General features: G+C 37.9%; 1 protein-coding gene across 1 annotated transcript in view; it reads left to right on the top strand.

The window, feature by feature from the left end:
* POLR3B (RNA polymerase III subunit B) overlaps positions 1–16,049 on the top strand; it is a 144,858-nt gene that overhangs the window by 117,241 nt on the left and 11,568 nt on the right. The window contains exons 24-26 of the mRNA XM_044679792.1: positions 5,871–5,974; positions 13,045–13,211; positions 15,648–15,761. Coding sequence (XP_044535727.1) covers positions 5,871–5,974; positions 13,045–13,211; positions 15,648–15,761 — 385 coding nt within the window. The remainder of the gene's footprint in view (positions 1–5,870; positions 5,975–13,044; positions 13,212–15,647; positions 15,762–16,049) is intronic.

The raw sequence follows: 16,049 nt of genomic DNA, 5'->3' as shown, positions 1-16,049 counted from the left end.
TGTCTTTTAGCACCTCCTCTCATTTAGAGTGATGTGTTAATAAGAAAGCTAATCAAGTTTTCCTATGCATTATTTATCTGTTAACATGTAAGGAAGAGCTGAATTAAAATGATGTCAACCGGGATGTGCCCAGTGAAATGAGAGATCTGGAAATGATTCAGCGTCAGGACAAAGCTAATATGATTCAACAATTTTTGTCCTCCCTTTTGGAACTGTTTGGGGGTAGTGGTGTGTGTGTGTGTGTGGGGTAATTTGGTAACTAGCTTTGGGGGGGTCACCGTATGCAGCAGTCACATTTTCACTGAGAGATCTTGATTTCTAATTATTTAAAGGCTCAGAAGAGACGCAGTTACCCTGACCAAAACATTTGTTTCTTCCAAATGACAGTTTGATTGGGAGGCTTTCCTACAGTTTTTCTGGGCTAATCCCTCCTTATCAGCACGTTTGTTTCTGCTAAGAAACAAACCCACCCTCAAGTTTTGTAAAACAACCTTCTTGGTCATGATGGGGTTAAAGTTATTATAGGAACTCTCTTAATAATGGTAAATAATGGAAACCAACCCATCCTCGAGTGAATTTCTTTTTTCCCCCTTCAGTAAAAAATGAGTAGCACTGCTGCTATCTCTGTTCATTAAATGACTCCTTTTCCTTTACCTGTGTGCTTCCTACTGAGAGTAATTAGGTTCATTGATGATGATGATGATGATGATGATGATGATGATGATAATGATAATGATGATGCTGCCTTGTATTATGTAGTACTTTCTGCCAAGGCCCTCAGAGTGTTTTATAGGAATTATCTGGTCTTTTCCCAAAATATTTAAAATAGATAGATAGTTACTTCCTTTCTAGAAATCAAGAAACTAAAGCCTATCAAAGTAAAATTGAATTTTATCCACTATCATACAGAAAATCATTTAAAGAAGGGTACCAGTCTCACTTGCCTGCTTCAGAATGTCCATTCCACAATATCACATCATCTTACTCTTAGAATTAGGCGACCAAGGAAATAGGATATGGATAGTTTTTGTTTCAGATTTTTTTAAATAGGCTCCTGGAGAAAATGAATTTTCTTGGGTAGAGGAAACTATTTTATTCCTAAAAGATATAGTGAATGAAAGTTGACAAACTATTTTTTCATAGAAAAGCAACACAAAAAAACTATAAATCTAAATTTCTTATAGCCCACAATTGGGGGGAAAATGTCTAGAACCAAGATGTTGGGATAAATTCTCTGATTTATCTGTGGAATCTAGATTTATCTGTGGAATTTCTTAGTGTGGAGTAAGAGGATATGTTCTGGATCTCCTTTCATTGCTAATCACCCAACCTCTTCCTGTATAGTAAGTGATGTGAAAACCCCCACAAAATCACTTCTTCCTATCTCTCAGGACTGAAGTAGTTCAGCTCTGGAAAATGAGAAGTTAGCAGAAAATGTGACCAACCTCTATGGATGGAGTTTCTGAATCTATTCCAGCAGAATAGAGGGGTTTGTTATGCAGTGTCTCATCTGGAGCTTCAGAATATGGCTGAACTTTCTAATTTTTATATTTTCCATTTTGGAAATATTCTAATAGATGAAGCATTAGTGGAGAGCAATACAAACTTATGGAGGAGAGAGGCCTTATTTTATGTGTCTGGGTAGGCCTCCAGATTATGGTGAGGACAGTAGTCTCTATTTTGTTACTTATTTCTCTCTGACTTGGAACCAGGAACATATCTCTGGTTCCTCACCTGGCAAGGGGCTGGGAGGAGCCAATCATATTAAACAACCTTATTAGCATAAATACTTTGCAGATGTGTTCATAATGATAGCATTTATGTAGTGCTTTACTGATAATCTTTTATTCTCACAACAACCCTGGACGGTTCCCATTTTACCAATGAGAAAATTGAGGCAGAGGTTAAGTGACTTGCTCAGGATCCCACAGGTAACAAGTATCTGAAGCTGAATTTGAATTCAGGCCTTCTGGCTCCAGATCCAACACTCTCTCCACTCTAAATAATAGTAGTAAATAATAAAACAATGGGGACAGCCAGAATTTAAGTGAGGGCTGGCTGTCAGTAAAATAACGAACTGCCCCATGCTCAACAGATGTTAAAAATATTTTTTTGTCCTCATTTTAATAATTATAATCAGATTAAAATAGGACCTAAAACTAATCCTTTCCACCACAGTTGGTGGATTTAAAAATGTCAGAATCAACATAGAAAAGTTGTAGCTAGATATGCTTCCTGGGAGAATCAAAGGACTCCCTGGATTATAGGGAGGGTTGGAGGCAGATTCAGTGTACTTTAACGACTTATGGTTTTCTATCTTGTGTTTGCCACTAAAACAGACTTGATAAATTAGTGTCTGATTGGAGGATAGTGACCCTAAGAAGAGACCCTTCAGTTTATTTTTCTGGACTCGAATTAGCACTTGGACCTCTAGGTACTTTTAGTTTCCTAATTGCTTTCATTTTTATAAACCCACTGTTGAAGAGTAGTAACATCAGAATGCTGTTTTAATGACAGGGGAAGTTTTCTTTGCTGCCATTTTTCAGTTTTTTAGAAGCTCACTTAGCTGGAGTTCCTGCTGCACAGTTAGCTGCCATCTCGAATTTTTTTAGTTATATTAACCCGGTGTATTTGCATTTCACTGCCAGGAGGTTGTGCTCTAAACAGTGGTGTTGAGAAACCAGCATGAGCTAGGGCCTGAGAATTTATTTTAAAATATGAAATGCTGTGTAAGCACCTGAGGTATGACTCAGTCATTATCTCACAGCATTTTTCATTTGATATGGTTTATTTGTTGCCCATCCTCTTTTTGGACTTTGAGGGTTGTGCTAACACATTGAAATGCATTGCATAGCATTTATAATTTTAAACCAATGTTTAAATGGCTGTAACATATAAGAGTTTAAATTTTGGAAGGAATTTTATTCCCCCAGTCCCTAGAGAAAAAAATTCCAGCTTAGCTGTTTTGTACGAAAGAGGAAGAAAAACTTTGCTATTATGATTAGAGGCATGATGATTCTGAATCTGAAGAATAGTTGTATGTACATGTATACGTATGTTTTTTAATTTGTTTGTTTGTTTGTTTTTTAAGAAGATATCTGGAGCTGCAAAGAAGTTTTTGTTGAAAACTGAATTTTCCAGTGGCCCAGCTCATTTGAGATCATCAGATTCTGTCTAAATATTTTGTTTTAACTTCTAAGCTCATTATGCCCTCTTTGTGTTAACTTGTATTAAAATCTGTCAGCTATGACTGGTCTCATAAGCACAATCAGCGGACCAGAATAAGTTAATTATTTACTTGTGGCACTAGTGCTCTTCATTTAATGAAATGCACAGCTGTGTTAGATCTGCGGTGGGATGTGTAGCCGCCATTGTTCTACAAGTCAGCAGAGGGTAGAAGCCGTGATGATGGAGAGCCCTCGGCTCTTTCTGCTGTTCTGCCTTTCTGTGTCGATTTCATGGATCTTTTATCATTCACTTTCACACAAAACAAACAACACAGGGCTGTCTGCTATGGGAACCATCTTGGCATATAAAAGGGTCTTCAGAGCCTAAAGTAATTTTAAGTTAGGGAAGATTTAATTTTTGGCTTACAGGTGCCCTTGGTTCAGTTGCAATCTAGGGATTTCCTAGAAGGATGTGGGAAGAAAAAAACCAAAACTTGAAGTTTCTTTTTTATTTTTAACAAAAAGTCTTATAAGAAAGGCATCTTCAAAAAGGGTTGTGGACAAGAGTTCAGTCAGATTTCAGTTAACAGTTTCAAGAAATTAAGATTTAAGAAGAATTCTTCTCCTCTCAATAAATAGACTGAATTTGTAGAGAAAACGCCAGCTAAAACTGAAAATGGTAGAGTATATTATCTTTCTACCCTTGTCCTCTCTAGGAATATTTCATGCTCAGACTCTTAGTTCATGCACCTATTTCCCCACACCCCCACTTTCTCTTCTTGGAGGGTGGACAAGTAGCTCCCCTCCTGAGCAGACGCCAGCACCCCCCTGTGAACTGACTGGTGAGGGGGGTGCCTGGTTTTTGTTTTGGGGCGTTGGTTTTTTTTTCTATTTTGGTTTAGATTTTTTTTTAAGGGATACAACTACATCAGCCATCTTCCAGCACTCCCACTAATCCAAAATTATATTCCTACTAAAGAAAATTAATGAGGCCAGCCTTTTCACTGACTTTTTCTTTAAACATTTTTGTGTCCTGACAGACAATGTTCATGTCTGCGAACCTAGATTTACAATCTGATCTCTTTCAGAGTAGCCTTCCTGGTAGTCCCAGTGTTTTGTCAGCAAAATTCAATGTGGACATGATGGATTTTTGGAGCAAGGCAAGGAAGGATTAAAGCTCAATCTAGTGCAGATCAGAATGTACTTAACTTAGCCGCCTGCTAACTTTACTGTTTGTAGATTCAGTGGGTATACATTAGAGTTAGAAACATAGAAGCCCAATCAGAAAGCAGCAAGTCCTCTAACATTCAGCTCTTCAAACTTTATTACTGTGTATTCAGCCTCCCAGAAATCAGAGGAATAAACTAGCTGTACTTCTCCCCCACCCACCCCAGACATCAACACTTTTTAAAAAATTTCAATGTTTTAGGCTTTATACCATAGTTTTAAAAAAATGGTTTTTAACCATTTTGATGATTGTGGAAGCAAAGGAATAGAATGATCATGAGCTGTGTATAAGATGCACCAAACATTTTTTATAGAATTACTTATATTTCAATGTTTTATGATTTGGTCTATTTGTATATGTAATACAAAAGACATTGGACAGTTTTATAGGCTTTCAGATTTGCAAAGCCATTATACATGAATTATCACATTTGAGCTTCACAATGTCCCCGGGAGGTATAACAGATGAAAGGTTGGTATCCCTCTACTAATGTAAGAACATTTTTATCATTTAACTTGTCCTTGGCCAATTTAATTTTGATCTGGTTTTCCAACATTAAATCATATTCATCAGTTATAGTCTGATAACTAAAAAGTCAAAATAATAAAACAAACCAATCCCAGGCTCTTGTTTAATATCAAGATAATGGAAACTAGAATAATGCTGAAATTTACTTCATTAAATTTAGAAAACCTTTACCTTTTTATGAATTTTTTGTTTAGTTTGGAAATCCTGGAATCCTATTGCAGAGCTGCTGTCTTTAATGCTGGAAATGATTCAGGAACTGATTTTTCTTGTCAGACTTTACACTTTGAGGCAATAAGAAACTTTCTACTATACGTTATCTTGTAGATATCCGCTCTTATTCCTTGAGGCAGTTTAGGCTCTGCCAAAGGAGCCCTAGGACAAACAAAGGAGCTGAGTATTTGCAACTGTGTACACAGACCTGTTAGCACATAAGAGACAAATTAGCCCTTGTTGTTTGAAAATCGAATCCTCGACTTCTCCCTGGTTTAATCATCAACACTTTTGCACATCAGCTGTGTACAGTAAAGCTGGGGTGGGATCTCTAATTAGGAAACTGTATCCCTGTGACTTTGGCAGGAGGGGGAATTGTAGATTCCAAATGTTGCTCTTAAAGGCGTGAGATTGCTACCAACTTGAGACTCAAGTGATGTTGGCCTGAGGGAGGGGGTCATAGATGACATTTCCAATATTCAGTCCTCTGGTGCTTCAAGTTGGGTGAACCGACTAGCCAAACATGGCTTATAGACTCAATCAAGCCCCTGTACCATTGCGTCCTGATTGGCCTCTGGAGAGAATTGTGGATCTACCAGGCTCCTTATGAGGGCTGTTGGAAATTGCTTTGGTGAGTGAGATTAGGATAGGTAAAGGGACAGGAAGATTCACTGCAACCATTCTATTCTCTATTGGGTCCATTTTCTTTCTTTCACTTTAAATCTTTCCTTCCCCAGGTGTTTGTGGGTTGATCGTCCCTCAAGAAGACATGCCATTTTGTGATTCTGGAATCTGCCCTGACATCATCATGAACCCTCATGGTTTCCCATCACGTATGACGGTCAGTGCTACTTTTCAGAGAAAGGTTGGCCAGGTGGTTTGGTCACACTCAGTGGAGAAACTGAACGCTTGGAACTTGGAAGCAAAGATTTTAGACAATGCTATCTTGCCCTTAGTTACCTGGAAAATAAGCACATCTCTGGCCCTCTGCTGTGGCTATCTCCTTACCCCCACATACTAGAGCTCCTCAGATGGTATTTCAGCTTATGTAGAGAGAAGGGAGGTTTTTAAAAACTTCCCTTATTAATCAGTCACATGAATACAAGCTCAGCAATTATTTTTCAGCAGATGGGCAACTCTTGTAAATTTAGATGGTTTAGATGAAGTGATGATTGCATGTCTGTAGATGGTGTTTTATGGAGTCTTAGTTCCCAGAGAGCGCTCTGCTATTGTCCCTGGGAGGGGGGGATGGGGGCAGGAATTAGCAATACTCAACCTAGCCCCTGTACCATTGTGTCCTGATTGGCCTCTGGGCTCCCAAGGCAGACCTGGGGGATTTTAGACAGTAACGCTAACACCGATGAAAATATGGGCTGTACTGTCCTCTCTTCCAAGGCTTGTAAAATGTGCTTTAGTACAGCTTACGGCTGGTGTTTAGTCAATAGCTCTGTGAGAGAGAGAGAGAGAGAGAGAGAGAGAGAGAGAGAGAGAGAGAGAGAGAGAGAGAGAGAGAGTGTGAAATTGAGAGATTTATCTACACACACATTCTACATTTTTTTCTTTTCAAAGTGATCTCAATTTGGGGGCACAGTCAGTATTTGGATCAGCCTGGATTCAGACTAATATGACCTAGTTCTGATCAGGGTAATGATCATCTTTAAGGCACAGTTCAGTAGCCAAACCCAACTGTTAAATCTCATTTTCCCTTTAGCCCATAGCTCTACAGTGTTGGTAGACTCACTGATAATGTATTTATGAAACTTACTGACACATCTGTTGAGAAACTATGCAGGTGTGTTTGTGTCTCTCCCTGCTTGCCTACCTACATAAATAAATGCAGGGCAGACATTATGCCATCTTCACACTCTTACTTAGGGTTTATTATGCCCCTACTCGTACCTCTCCATCATTAAACAAAATAAAATGTAAAAGCAACTGGTCTAAGGCAAACAAAAAATTTTTTCTAACAGGGACACCTTGATCATAGAGTAACGAAGCTATAGAGGAGACTCCACCAGAAAGAAGCTAGCCCCATCCTTTCTCCTGACCCTTTTGAAGGTGAAAGAAAGTTCATCCTAGAAGAGTGATGGTCTCTTCTTTTCTTAAAGCTCTATGTGAACAGTGATTCCTTGACCTCCCTTATGAGACTGGTTGAGGGTTTTATCACCTTAAAGGCCAAGAGTTTCTAATGTCTTATCAAAATTTTCCCTATTCCAATTCTCTTTTCTTGCTGGTATTCCACAGACATAGAGAATAACCAATCATCATTCCCCCATCAAATCCTTTTAAATACTGAAGAGAGTAATCAAGTTGAAAGCAAATAATAAATCAAACAATATGATTAGAGGATAAGGAATAACTGACAAGGTCAAACCACAACTTTCTTTTCTTCTCCCACCTCTCCCCCTCATTCCCCTCCCAAGCTCATAAAAGTGAAGGACTGGGGCAGCTACTTGGCTTAATAACTAGAGATAAATAGGAGGACCTGGGTTCATATCTGGCCTCAGACACTCCCTTAGCTTTGTGATCTTGGGCAAGTCACTTAACTCCAATTATCTAGCTCTTCTTACTCTTCTGCCTTAGAACCAACATATAATATTCATTCTAAGACAGAAGGTAAGGGTTTTAAAAAAAGAAAAGAAAGGCAAGGGTCATAGTTGATCACAAGATAAATATGAGTGAGCAGTGTACTCTAATTGTTAGTATGATTAAAAAACTGAAATTATAAAATATTGGATTAAAAGGAACCTGATATATGTGGCCCAGAAAATAATCTTTCAGTATACTCTTTTTAAGAGCCTTCCTTTGGGTAATAGGACAAGTTTGGGCCATATTTCCAAAAGAATGTACGAAAACAGGAGAGATAGAGGATACCAAAAACAATTCTTTTGGGAAAAGGTCCTATAAGGAAAAGTTAAAAGGACTGAGGCAATTTCACCAGAGAGGAGCTAGCTGAAAGGGTGAATTAGAACCATAGACTCTTTTTTTTTTCCAATTTGTCAAGCATTTTTCCTTCCAGCACCCTCCACATGCACCAAAAAGGAAGGGGAAGAGGAAAGAAAGGAAAAAAAGGAGAGAGAAAGGAAGGGATGAAGGAAAGGGAAGGAAAGGATGGAGGAAAGGAGGAAGGAAAGAAAGATAAAGGGAAGGAGGAATGAAAGAAGAAAGAAAAATTCTCATGTTGCCACATGTAAAAGTATCTTTCTCATTCATCTCAGCCTCTCATTTCACTGCCTTAAGATTCCAGAATTGTTTGTTTTTATAATATTATCATCTAAATTGTTCTGCATTAGTTCAAACAAGTCTTCCCAGATGTCTCTTACACCATCTCTTTCTTTATTTCTCATAGCACAGTGGTATTCCTTTATAGTCCAGCCATTCCCTACCTGATATAGCTACCTCCATTAGTTCCCTATTTTTTGTGGCTACAAAAATGCTCTAAACATTTTTCTATGCTAGTCTTTTTTCTTCTTTCTTGGATTTCTTTGGGTTATAGGTCTAGTAGTGGTATTGCTAGTAACTCTGGGAACATAATTCCAAATTTCTTTTCTGAAGGGTTGTACCAATTCTCAGCTTCACCAACAATGCATCTATGTGCCTGTTTTCCTATAGCCCCTCCAATATTTGTCATTTTCTCTTTTTTTTAACAGCTTTGCCAATCTAATGAGTATGAGGTTGGTTTTTTTTTTTTAAATAAAAAAAAATTTAAACCCTTAACTCCTATTTTAGAATCAATACTAAATATTGGTTCTAAGGCAGAAGAACAGTAAGGGCTAGGCAGTGAGAGTTAAGTGACTTGCCCAGGGTCACATAGCTAGGAAGTGTCTGAGTCCAAATTTGAATCCATGACCTCCCATCTCTAGGCCTGGCTCTCAATCCACTGTTCCTCTGAGTTGCATTTTTCTAACTACTAATGATTTGGGGCATTTTTTCATATGTTATCGAGAGCTTTATTTGATCATTTATCATTATTCTTACAAAATTGAATGAGTTCTTGGATTAATATTGTTCCTGTAAAAACTCTTCAATTAAATATAAAATATAATCAAAGCAATATGTGTTTTTCCATGTATTTTATTTTCCAAGTGTGGATGGCCAGGCTGATCTCTCTTTGGCCATAGCATTCAAGTTTATTGTGGGTTGAATAGTTTTTTGTGGCTAATCTGGAAACCTAACCACAAATTATCTTTATGGGAAAATTTGTTCTGAGTTCTGGACAAATGACTCACAAACAGATTTTTAGGATTTAGCCTATTTGTCAATCAGAGACTACTGTTGGACCCTTTAATCACTGTAGAACAGTGACTGATATGGCACCCTGTCTGTGCACTGAGCTTTTTAAATTCAACATGCTTGCTTTCTCCAACCTACTGGCATCTCTTTCCCCCAAAACAGTAATTGATTTGTTTCTTTATTCAAAGGAAACTGTGAGTATGCTTTCTCACTTAAATTTTGAATATAAAAATTAATCAGCACTGTTAATTAGAATAAAGAATTAAGCCAAGAGACAACTTAAAAAAGCAAAAAAGACAATTGGAGCTCTCCATGCTGCCCAATAGGACCAAGCTTTGTCAGATGCATTTATTCACCCTCTTTTCTTCCCATCACTTTTACAAAGCCAACCCTGAATGTGTCTTAGGCTTTTTCTCATAACTTTGAAAATGATAGAGAAGAGGCAGCTAGTTAGCTCAATAGATAGAGAACCAGACCTGGAGACTGGAAGTCCTAGGTTCAAATCTTGCCTCAGATACTTCCTAACTGTGTGACCTTGAGTAAGTCATTTGACCCCACTTGCCTAGCTTTTATTGCTTTTCTGCCTTAGAACTGATACTTAGTATCCATTCTAAGAGAAAGGTAAGGTTTTTTGTTTTGTTTTGTTTTGAATACTGTGTATTGGCTCCAAAGCAGAAGAGTGGTAAGGGCTAGGCAATGGGGGTCAAGTGACTTGCCCAGGGTCACACAGCTAGGAAGTGTCTGAGGCTAGATTTGAACCTAGGACTTCCCATCTCTAGGCTTGGCTCTCAATCCACTGAGCCACCCAGCTGCCCCCAGGTAAGGGTTTTTAAAAAAGGATAGAGAAAGCTTTTTTTATAGCAATGTCCATTTTAAAAGGCAGTGTTCCTTTTCCTGGTACCAAAGGATGGCAACAAAGGAGATGAGTGTCAGTTGGGGGATGGCAAAACGGGTTGGAGTATGAATGAAATGGAAAATTATTGAGCTATAAGAAATGAAAACATGATCGATATAAAGAAGCATGGAAGGATATGAACTGATGCAAAAGATATCAGCAGAACCAGGAAAACAAGGCTCCCAATGACAGTTAGGAAAACAAAAGCAAATGTTACAAAATTATTATTACAACACTCAGCCCCAAAGAAGAGAGGAACAGTAAAGGGGTCAGATTTTTTTGATGCTTTGGTTAGTTCTGTTCAGTTGTTTTTTCTTTCTTTTTTATTCTTCATTACAAAAAAAATAGCTCTTAGAGAGTGGGAGGAGGGCTACATTGAGAAATGGAGGTTACATAAAAATAAAAAGTCAATTAAAATGTATTTTAAAAGATGAAAAATCTTGTTCTAACAGTATGGTCAGTTACTTATAATAAATCAGTATGTCAGAGTTACTCATTAGCCTGGAGGGATCCCTTACTTGCACTTAATTAATATTACTCATACTTCTTAATTGGCCAAAACAAAATTCTAAGCCCATGAGAAGCAGGAAGTGGGTGCCTTGGACTTTACTTCTGGCTTTCTGAAAGATGATAAAATTTACAGAGATTTTTATGCAGACTCTCATATTTATGTCTTCTGGGAGTTAGCATGTAGACTCTGTAAATATCTGAGAATTAAATCATAGAGTCTTAGCTTTTTTAGGAAGCCCAGAGACCACCGGTCCTAGTCCACTTCTTGAATAAGAGTCCTCTACTGGATGGTTGACAAGTGTTTGTGTTCCCTTTGTTGAAGAGCTTTAGTGGGGGGCCAGCAACTGCTGTCTGTGCCAGCCCATTCCACTCAGATGGCTATTTTGGGTAGAAAGTTTTTTCTAACATTCAGCCTAAATGCACATACTCTTGGTAACTTTGATCCACTGCTTCTCATGCTGCCCTGTGGGGGGGCAATCCAAAGAAGTCCAATGGTTCTCCAGAAGTCTTCAGACGCTTACAGACAGCTGAGTTTGATCCCCTCTAACAGTGACCTCTCCCATCTTCTTTTGCCTTTTCAAAATCCAAGGTGCTGTCATGTCTAGTAGCCATATTCCTCCTCTTTACATATTTCTTGTTTTCTTCTCATCTCATAGGAATTGTTTTTCTTCATGCCTTCAGAATGCCATATTGAAAGTTTTCCATCTCTCCTGCACAGATTTATGGCATTGAGGATGTTTCCATGGGCTCCTGTCTTTTCTTTTAACTCTGAAATCAGCTCTCAAATCTCTAATGTACCTGTCAGACCATGCCTGTTTTTCCCCCATCAACTTTCCTCTCCTCTTCTGCAACCAGGTTCTTTTATAAAAATTAGGATGTGAATATTGATTGTTCCTTTTCATACCCACTCAGTGGTACCTTGACCTTTAAAAAATATTAAATTATCATTAAAACAGGCCATGGAATTATTAATTCTTCAGTTCTTAGCAGAGAAAGAACTTAGAACAAGTGCATGGATATTTGAGTTTATATCATTGCTGTACCATATCTTTATATTAGATTTCTGATTTTTTTTCTGAACTTATCTATTTCTTCTTTTTGCCCAGGTTGTCTGTAAATATACCCTTGACAATATTGCTTTTGTTTTGAGTTTTAAATTAAGACTTCTAAATTATTTTGCTCAATAACCCATACCCGGTATCAACATCTTACAGTATGAGTCATAATACAAGGAATCCTCAACTCAGAGCTGGACAGGGACCAGAGGTGGGAATTTAGTCCAACCTCCTCATTTTACAAAGAAGAAAACTGAAGCTCAGTAAATTGTCTGAGATCCTCCAAGAACAGTAGTAGGTAGATGATCTAGATTTTTGAGGCCAGGTCCTCTGATTCCAAATTCAGTGCTTGTTATTACCACCTCCTTTCTTAAATTTTGTCTCGTGTATTTCTGGACCTCTTTACCATTCATTTAATATTTGAAGGGATTTCTCTTGATTAGTGCCTCAAAGACCCTTAAAGCTCTAAAGTCTAGGTATGTATATATACATAAGTATCTGTCTATACTAGTATAGTATACATGTATGTGTATGTTTACATATATCTATGTATCCTATTATGTGCTCAATACATAGTAATTGGATTTAATGAAAATGAAATTGTTCTGAGGAGTATTAATTATACACCCAAGTGATTATGACCTGAAGTACTTTGTGATGTCTAGATGAGTGTGTATCCTCATTACCTGTGCATGTGTTATGGACCCTCACTGGACTCCAAACTGCAATTTGTTTGAACTTTGTGTCTCACGCTGCTGCTTCATACATCACAGATGTTTAATGATAAATGATAAAGGGCTCTTTGCTGTCACTCTAAGGCATGACTGCCTCCCTAGTTGATTCATTATGTGATTCTGTGTCTTTTAGAAGCATCTCTGTCCAGGTAAGGCCTCCTGTCCTGTAATCATAAGCCCTTGAAACTCGTATGTGGAAACTTCACAAGTCAGACTGCTTGTTTGTTTTGCAGATTTAAAATGTGTGTGAATATATACTATTGTATGTATCTATAATATATGTGACATAGTTATATTTTATATGTGTGTGGGTGTATCACACAGAGATATACATATACACACATTTTTTATTCAATAATATTAAGCCAAATAGAACTCTACGTTGGACTTCTTTAATGGCTGGTGAGCCCTTGTAGATTCCAGTAAGACAAGGGACTGGATAGACTCATAAATTCAAGAAGTCTTCATTTGTTTCATGACTCAGGTGGGAAAACTGATTGAATTGTTGGCCGGGAAGGCTGGAGTGCTTGATGGCAAATTTCACTATGGAACAGCTTTTGGAGGCAGCAAAGTTAAGGATGTGTGTGAAGATCTTGTTCGTCATGGCTATAACTACTTAGGAAAAGATTACGTCACTTCTGGCATCACTGGGTAAGTCCTGGAACTCTGTGAAGGAAGCAAGGAGTTCTTAATGAGGTGGGGGCTTCAGGGGGAGAGCTTCTATAGATTTTATTTCCTTAAATCTGTTTATATGAATCCACCCCTTTATTAAGCAGAAGGCCAGACTTTGAAAACATGGGCTGGGAGGATGCTTATTCCCATTCCAAAGGATTCTTCATTTTGCAAAAGTTTACTTTAAATATTAGACTTTCCTGTTGTGTTTGGATATATTTTCAGATTATAGAGAGAGACTAAGGGTCAGGAAAGCCTAAAGTTAAAATAGTACATCATTAAATTAGAAAATATTAAAACTTAGGATGAGTCAATGTATACATCAGTTACATAAAATTAGTTGCCATATAAAATTATGGGAGCATAAGTTAACACTGTTCTTTTTATTTTCTAAACTTCTTCAATGTTTGCAAAAATCTCATAAGGGTGAAAATATGAAACCAGTACTTACTTTTTACTACTTATGATGGACTATCAAGAGAAATGGTGAAAATGCTAAAGAAAGAATCCTGTAAATATTGTTTAGCATTGTAAGCATGCTTTAAAATAGTCATCTGGCCAGATCATAAATTGTACAGGTGTCATTAAAATGGCCTTCTCCTTTTTTTCCAGAATAATACCTAAAATGTTAGGGCAGATATTTTAATATAATAAAACAGGTTTGTTATCTACTTCAAAAGCACCTTCATCCATGTGATGGCAGTTTGGTTCTCTTAACTTAGTGTCTGGAAAACTCTTCTCTCCCTCCACCCAGACCACCTGAAACATTCTGATCCCAGCTTGCTGATGCCCTGTTACTTTCTCCAGTTTGACTGAGGAGGTTACATTGAATTAAACTCTTTCTTTGGGGATGGAGTTACAGTGTCTGAGCACAGTGGTTCTTAAACTTTCCCGTCTCAAGACTCCTTTAGATTTCTTTTTTTTTTTTAGACCTTTACCTTTTGCTTTAGTATCAGTTCTTAGATAGGAGATTAGCCAGGGCTAGGCAATTGGGGTTAAGTGACTTGCCAGGATCACACAGCTAGATAGTATCTGAGATCAGATTTGAATCCAAGTCCTCCTGACACTGGGCCTGGCTCTCTATTCACTGTGCTACCTAACTGCTCGATCCCTTTATATTCTTAAACATTATTGAGGATCCCCTTCATGGATTTTATGAGGGTCACATCCATCGACAATCACTGTATTAGAAATTAAAATACCTTAATATTTAGTTAATAAAATAATTTTGACCTCATAGATGCCTTTAGAGGGTCTCAGGGTTTCTCAGGAATCCTCAGAGTACCTCATAAGGTATGTTGGAAAGATGCTGAATTTGGTTGTCAGGTGACACAGATTCAAATTTCAGGTCCAGGCTTTATTAGAAATGCCCATGTATAAGGAAGCCTCTTTAACTCATCTGAAACTCAGTTTCCCCATCTGTAAAAGTTGGAGTAGTAATGCTGACACTACTTTCTGCCTCTTAGGAGGAAAGCACTTTGTGAATTTCAGAGTCCTTTCTAAGTGTGGACTGCTCTTTGCCATGTTGCTCACTTGCCCAGCCATCTCCCAACTCACAGAATTGAAAATAAGGCTTCCCAGAGGCACCCTTGCCTCTAAGCCAGTGGTTCCCAAACTTTTTTGGCCTACCGCCCCCTTTCCAGAAAAAATATTACTTAGCGCCCTGGAAATTAAGTTTTTTTTTAAAATTTTAATAGCAATTAATAGGAAAGATAAATGCACCTGTGGCCATCACCATTCCCCTGGATCGCTGATGCACCCACCAGGGGGCGGTGGCGCCCACTTTGGGTATCACTGCTCTAAGCTTTGAAGGCCAAAGTACCCTCAACCTAGAATCACTTTAAGTCAAAAAAATGTTTTAAAAAGATACTCTTATTGGAGATCAAGAAAATAAAAACCTTAGTTCACAGGTACTTCATAGGTTACCTTATCCTACTGTAAAAATTAAAATGAATATACAATAAACCACAAATTCTTTCCATAGAATCAATGACTAGTATTTATCTTAGTTCTGAATAAAGACCTTCAATATGACCTGGGACAATCCTTTCCATTTGTGGCCTGCTTTTTTTTTTTTTAAACAATTTTTCCTTAAATTGAGCAGAATTTGGCTTCCCCAAAACTCATGAGCCCATGTTCAGCTGTCTGGGGCCAACCAGTTTTATTTCTGTCCCACAGTCTGAAGCCCCTTCAGCCCAATGACCTATATTGTGTACCATCTTTTTTTTTTTTAGTTTATTGGCTAGCCTATAACCTTCATTAAAGGCTCAAATATGAAAATCTTCTAAGTCATCCACTCAGTTTGCCCCAGACTTGTATATGACCAAGTTAAGACCAGCTTTTGCTGTTGTTACTTAGAATAATATTTCTTTCATTTGGACCAAACTAACTTAACCAAAATCTACTTCTTCCCAGGGAACCTTTGGAAGCCTATATTTACTTTGGACCTGTCTATTATCAGAAACTGAAGCACATGGTATTAGATAAGATGCATGCCAGAGCACGGGGTCCACGAGCTGTCCTTACCAGGTAAATTCAATGCTTAGCAACATCTGTTAAGCGCTTGCTGGATTCAGCCATCCCAGGAAATAAGATTCAGGTAGACCGGTGATAACTAGCCACTGACCCTGCTTTTGAAAGTTATGTCTATAAGTAATTATGGTATAAGAGAGACTGTGATAAGTGCCTAAGAGAGACACAGGGGAAGACCCTGAGAAGAATTCATTTTGCTGTTCACAATGGAAACAGGATTTGTTTCTGTTTTACTCACAAGTTGAAAATCCCAGGCTCGGGTCATTGGGTTGCCATAGATGTATG

The sequence above is a fragment of the Gracilinanus agilis genome, chromosome 5 (assembly GCF_016433145.1).
Source record: "Gracilinanus agilis isolate LMUSP501 chromosome 5, AgileGrace, whole genome shotgun sequence".
NCBI classification, from domain to species: domain Eukaryota; kingdom Metazoa; phylum Chordata; class Mammalia; order Didelphimorphia; family Didelphidae; genus Gracilinanus; species Gracilinanus agilis.
Note: the sequence above shows the minus strand (reverse complement) of the source record. Positions and strands in the feature narration are given on the sequence as shown.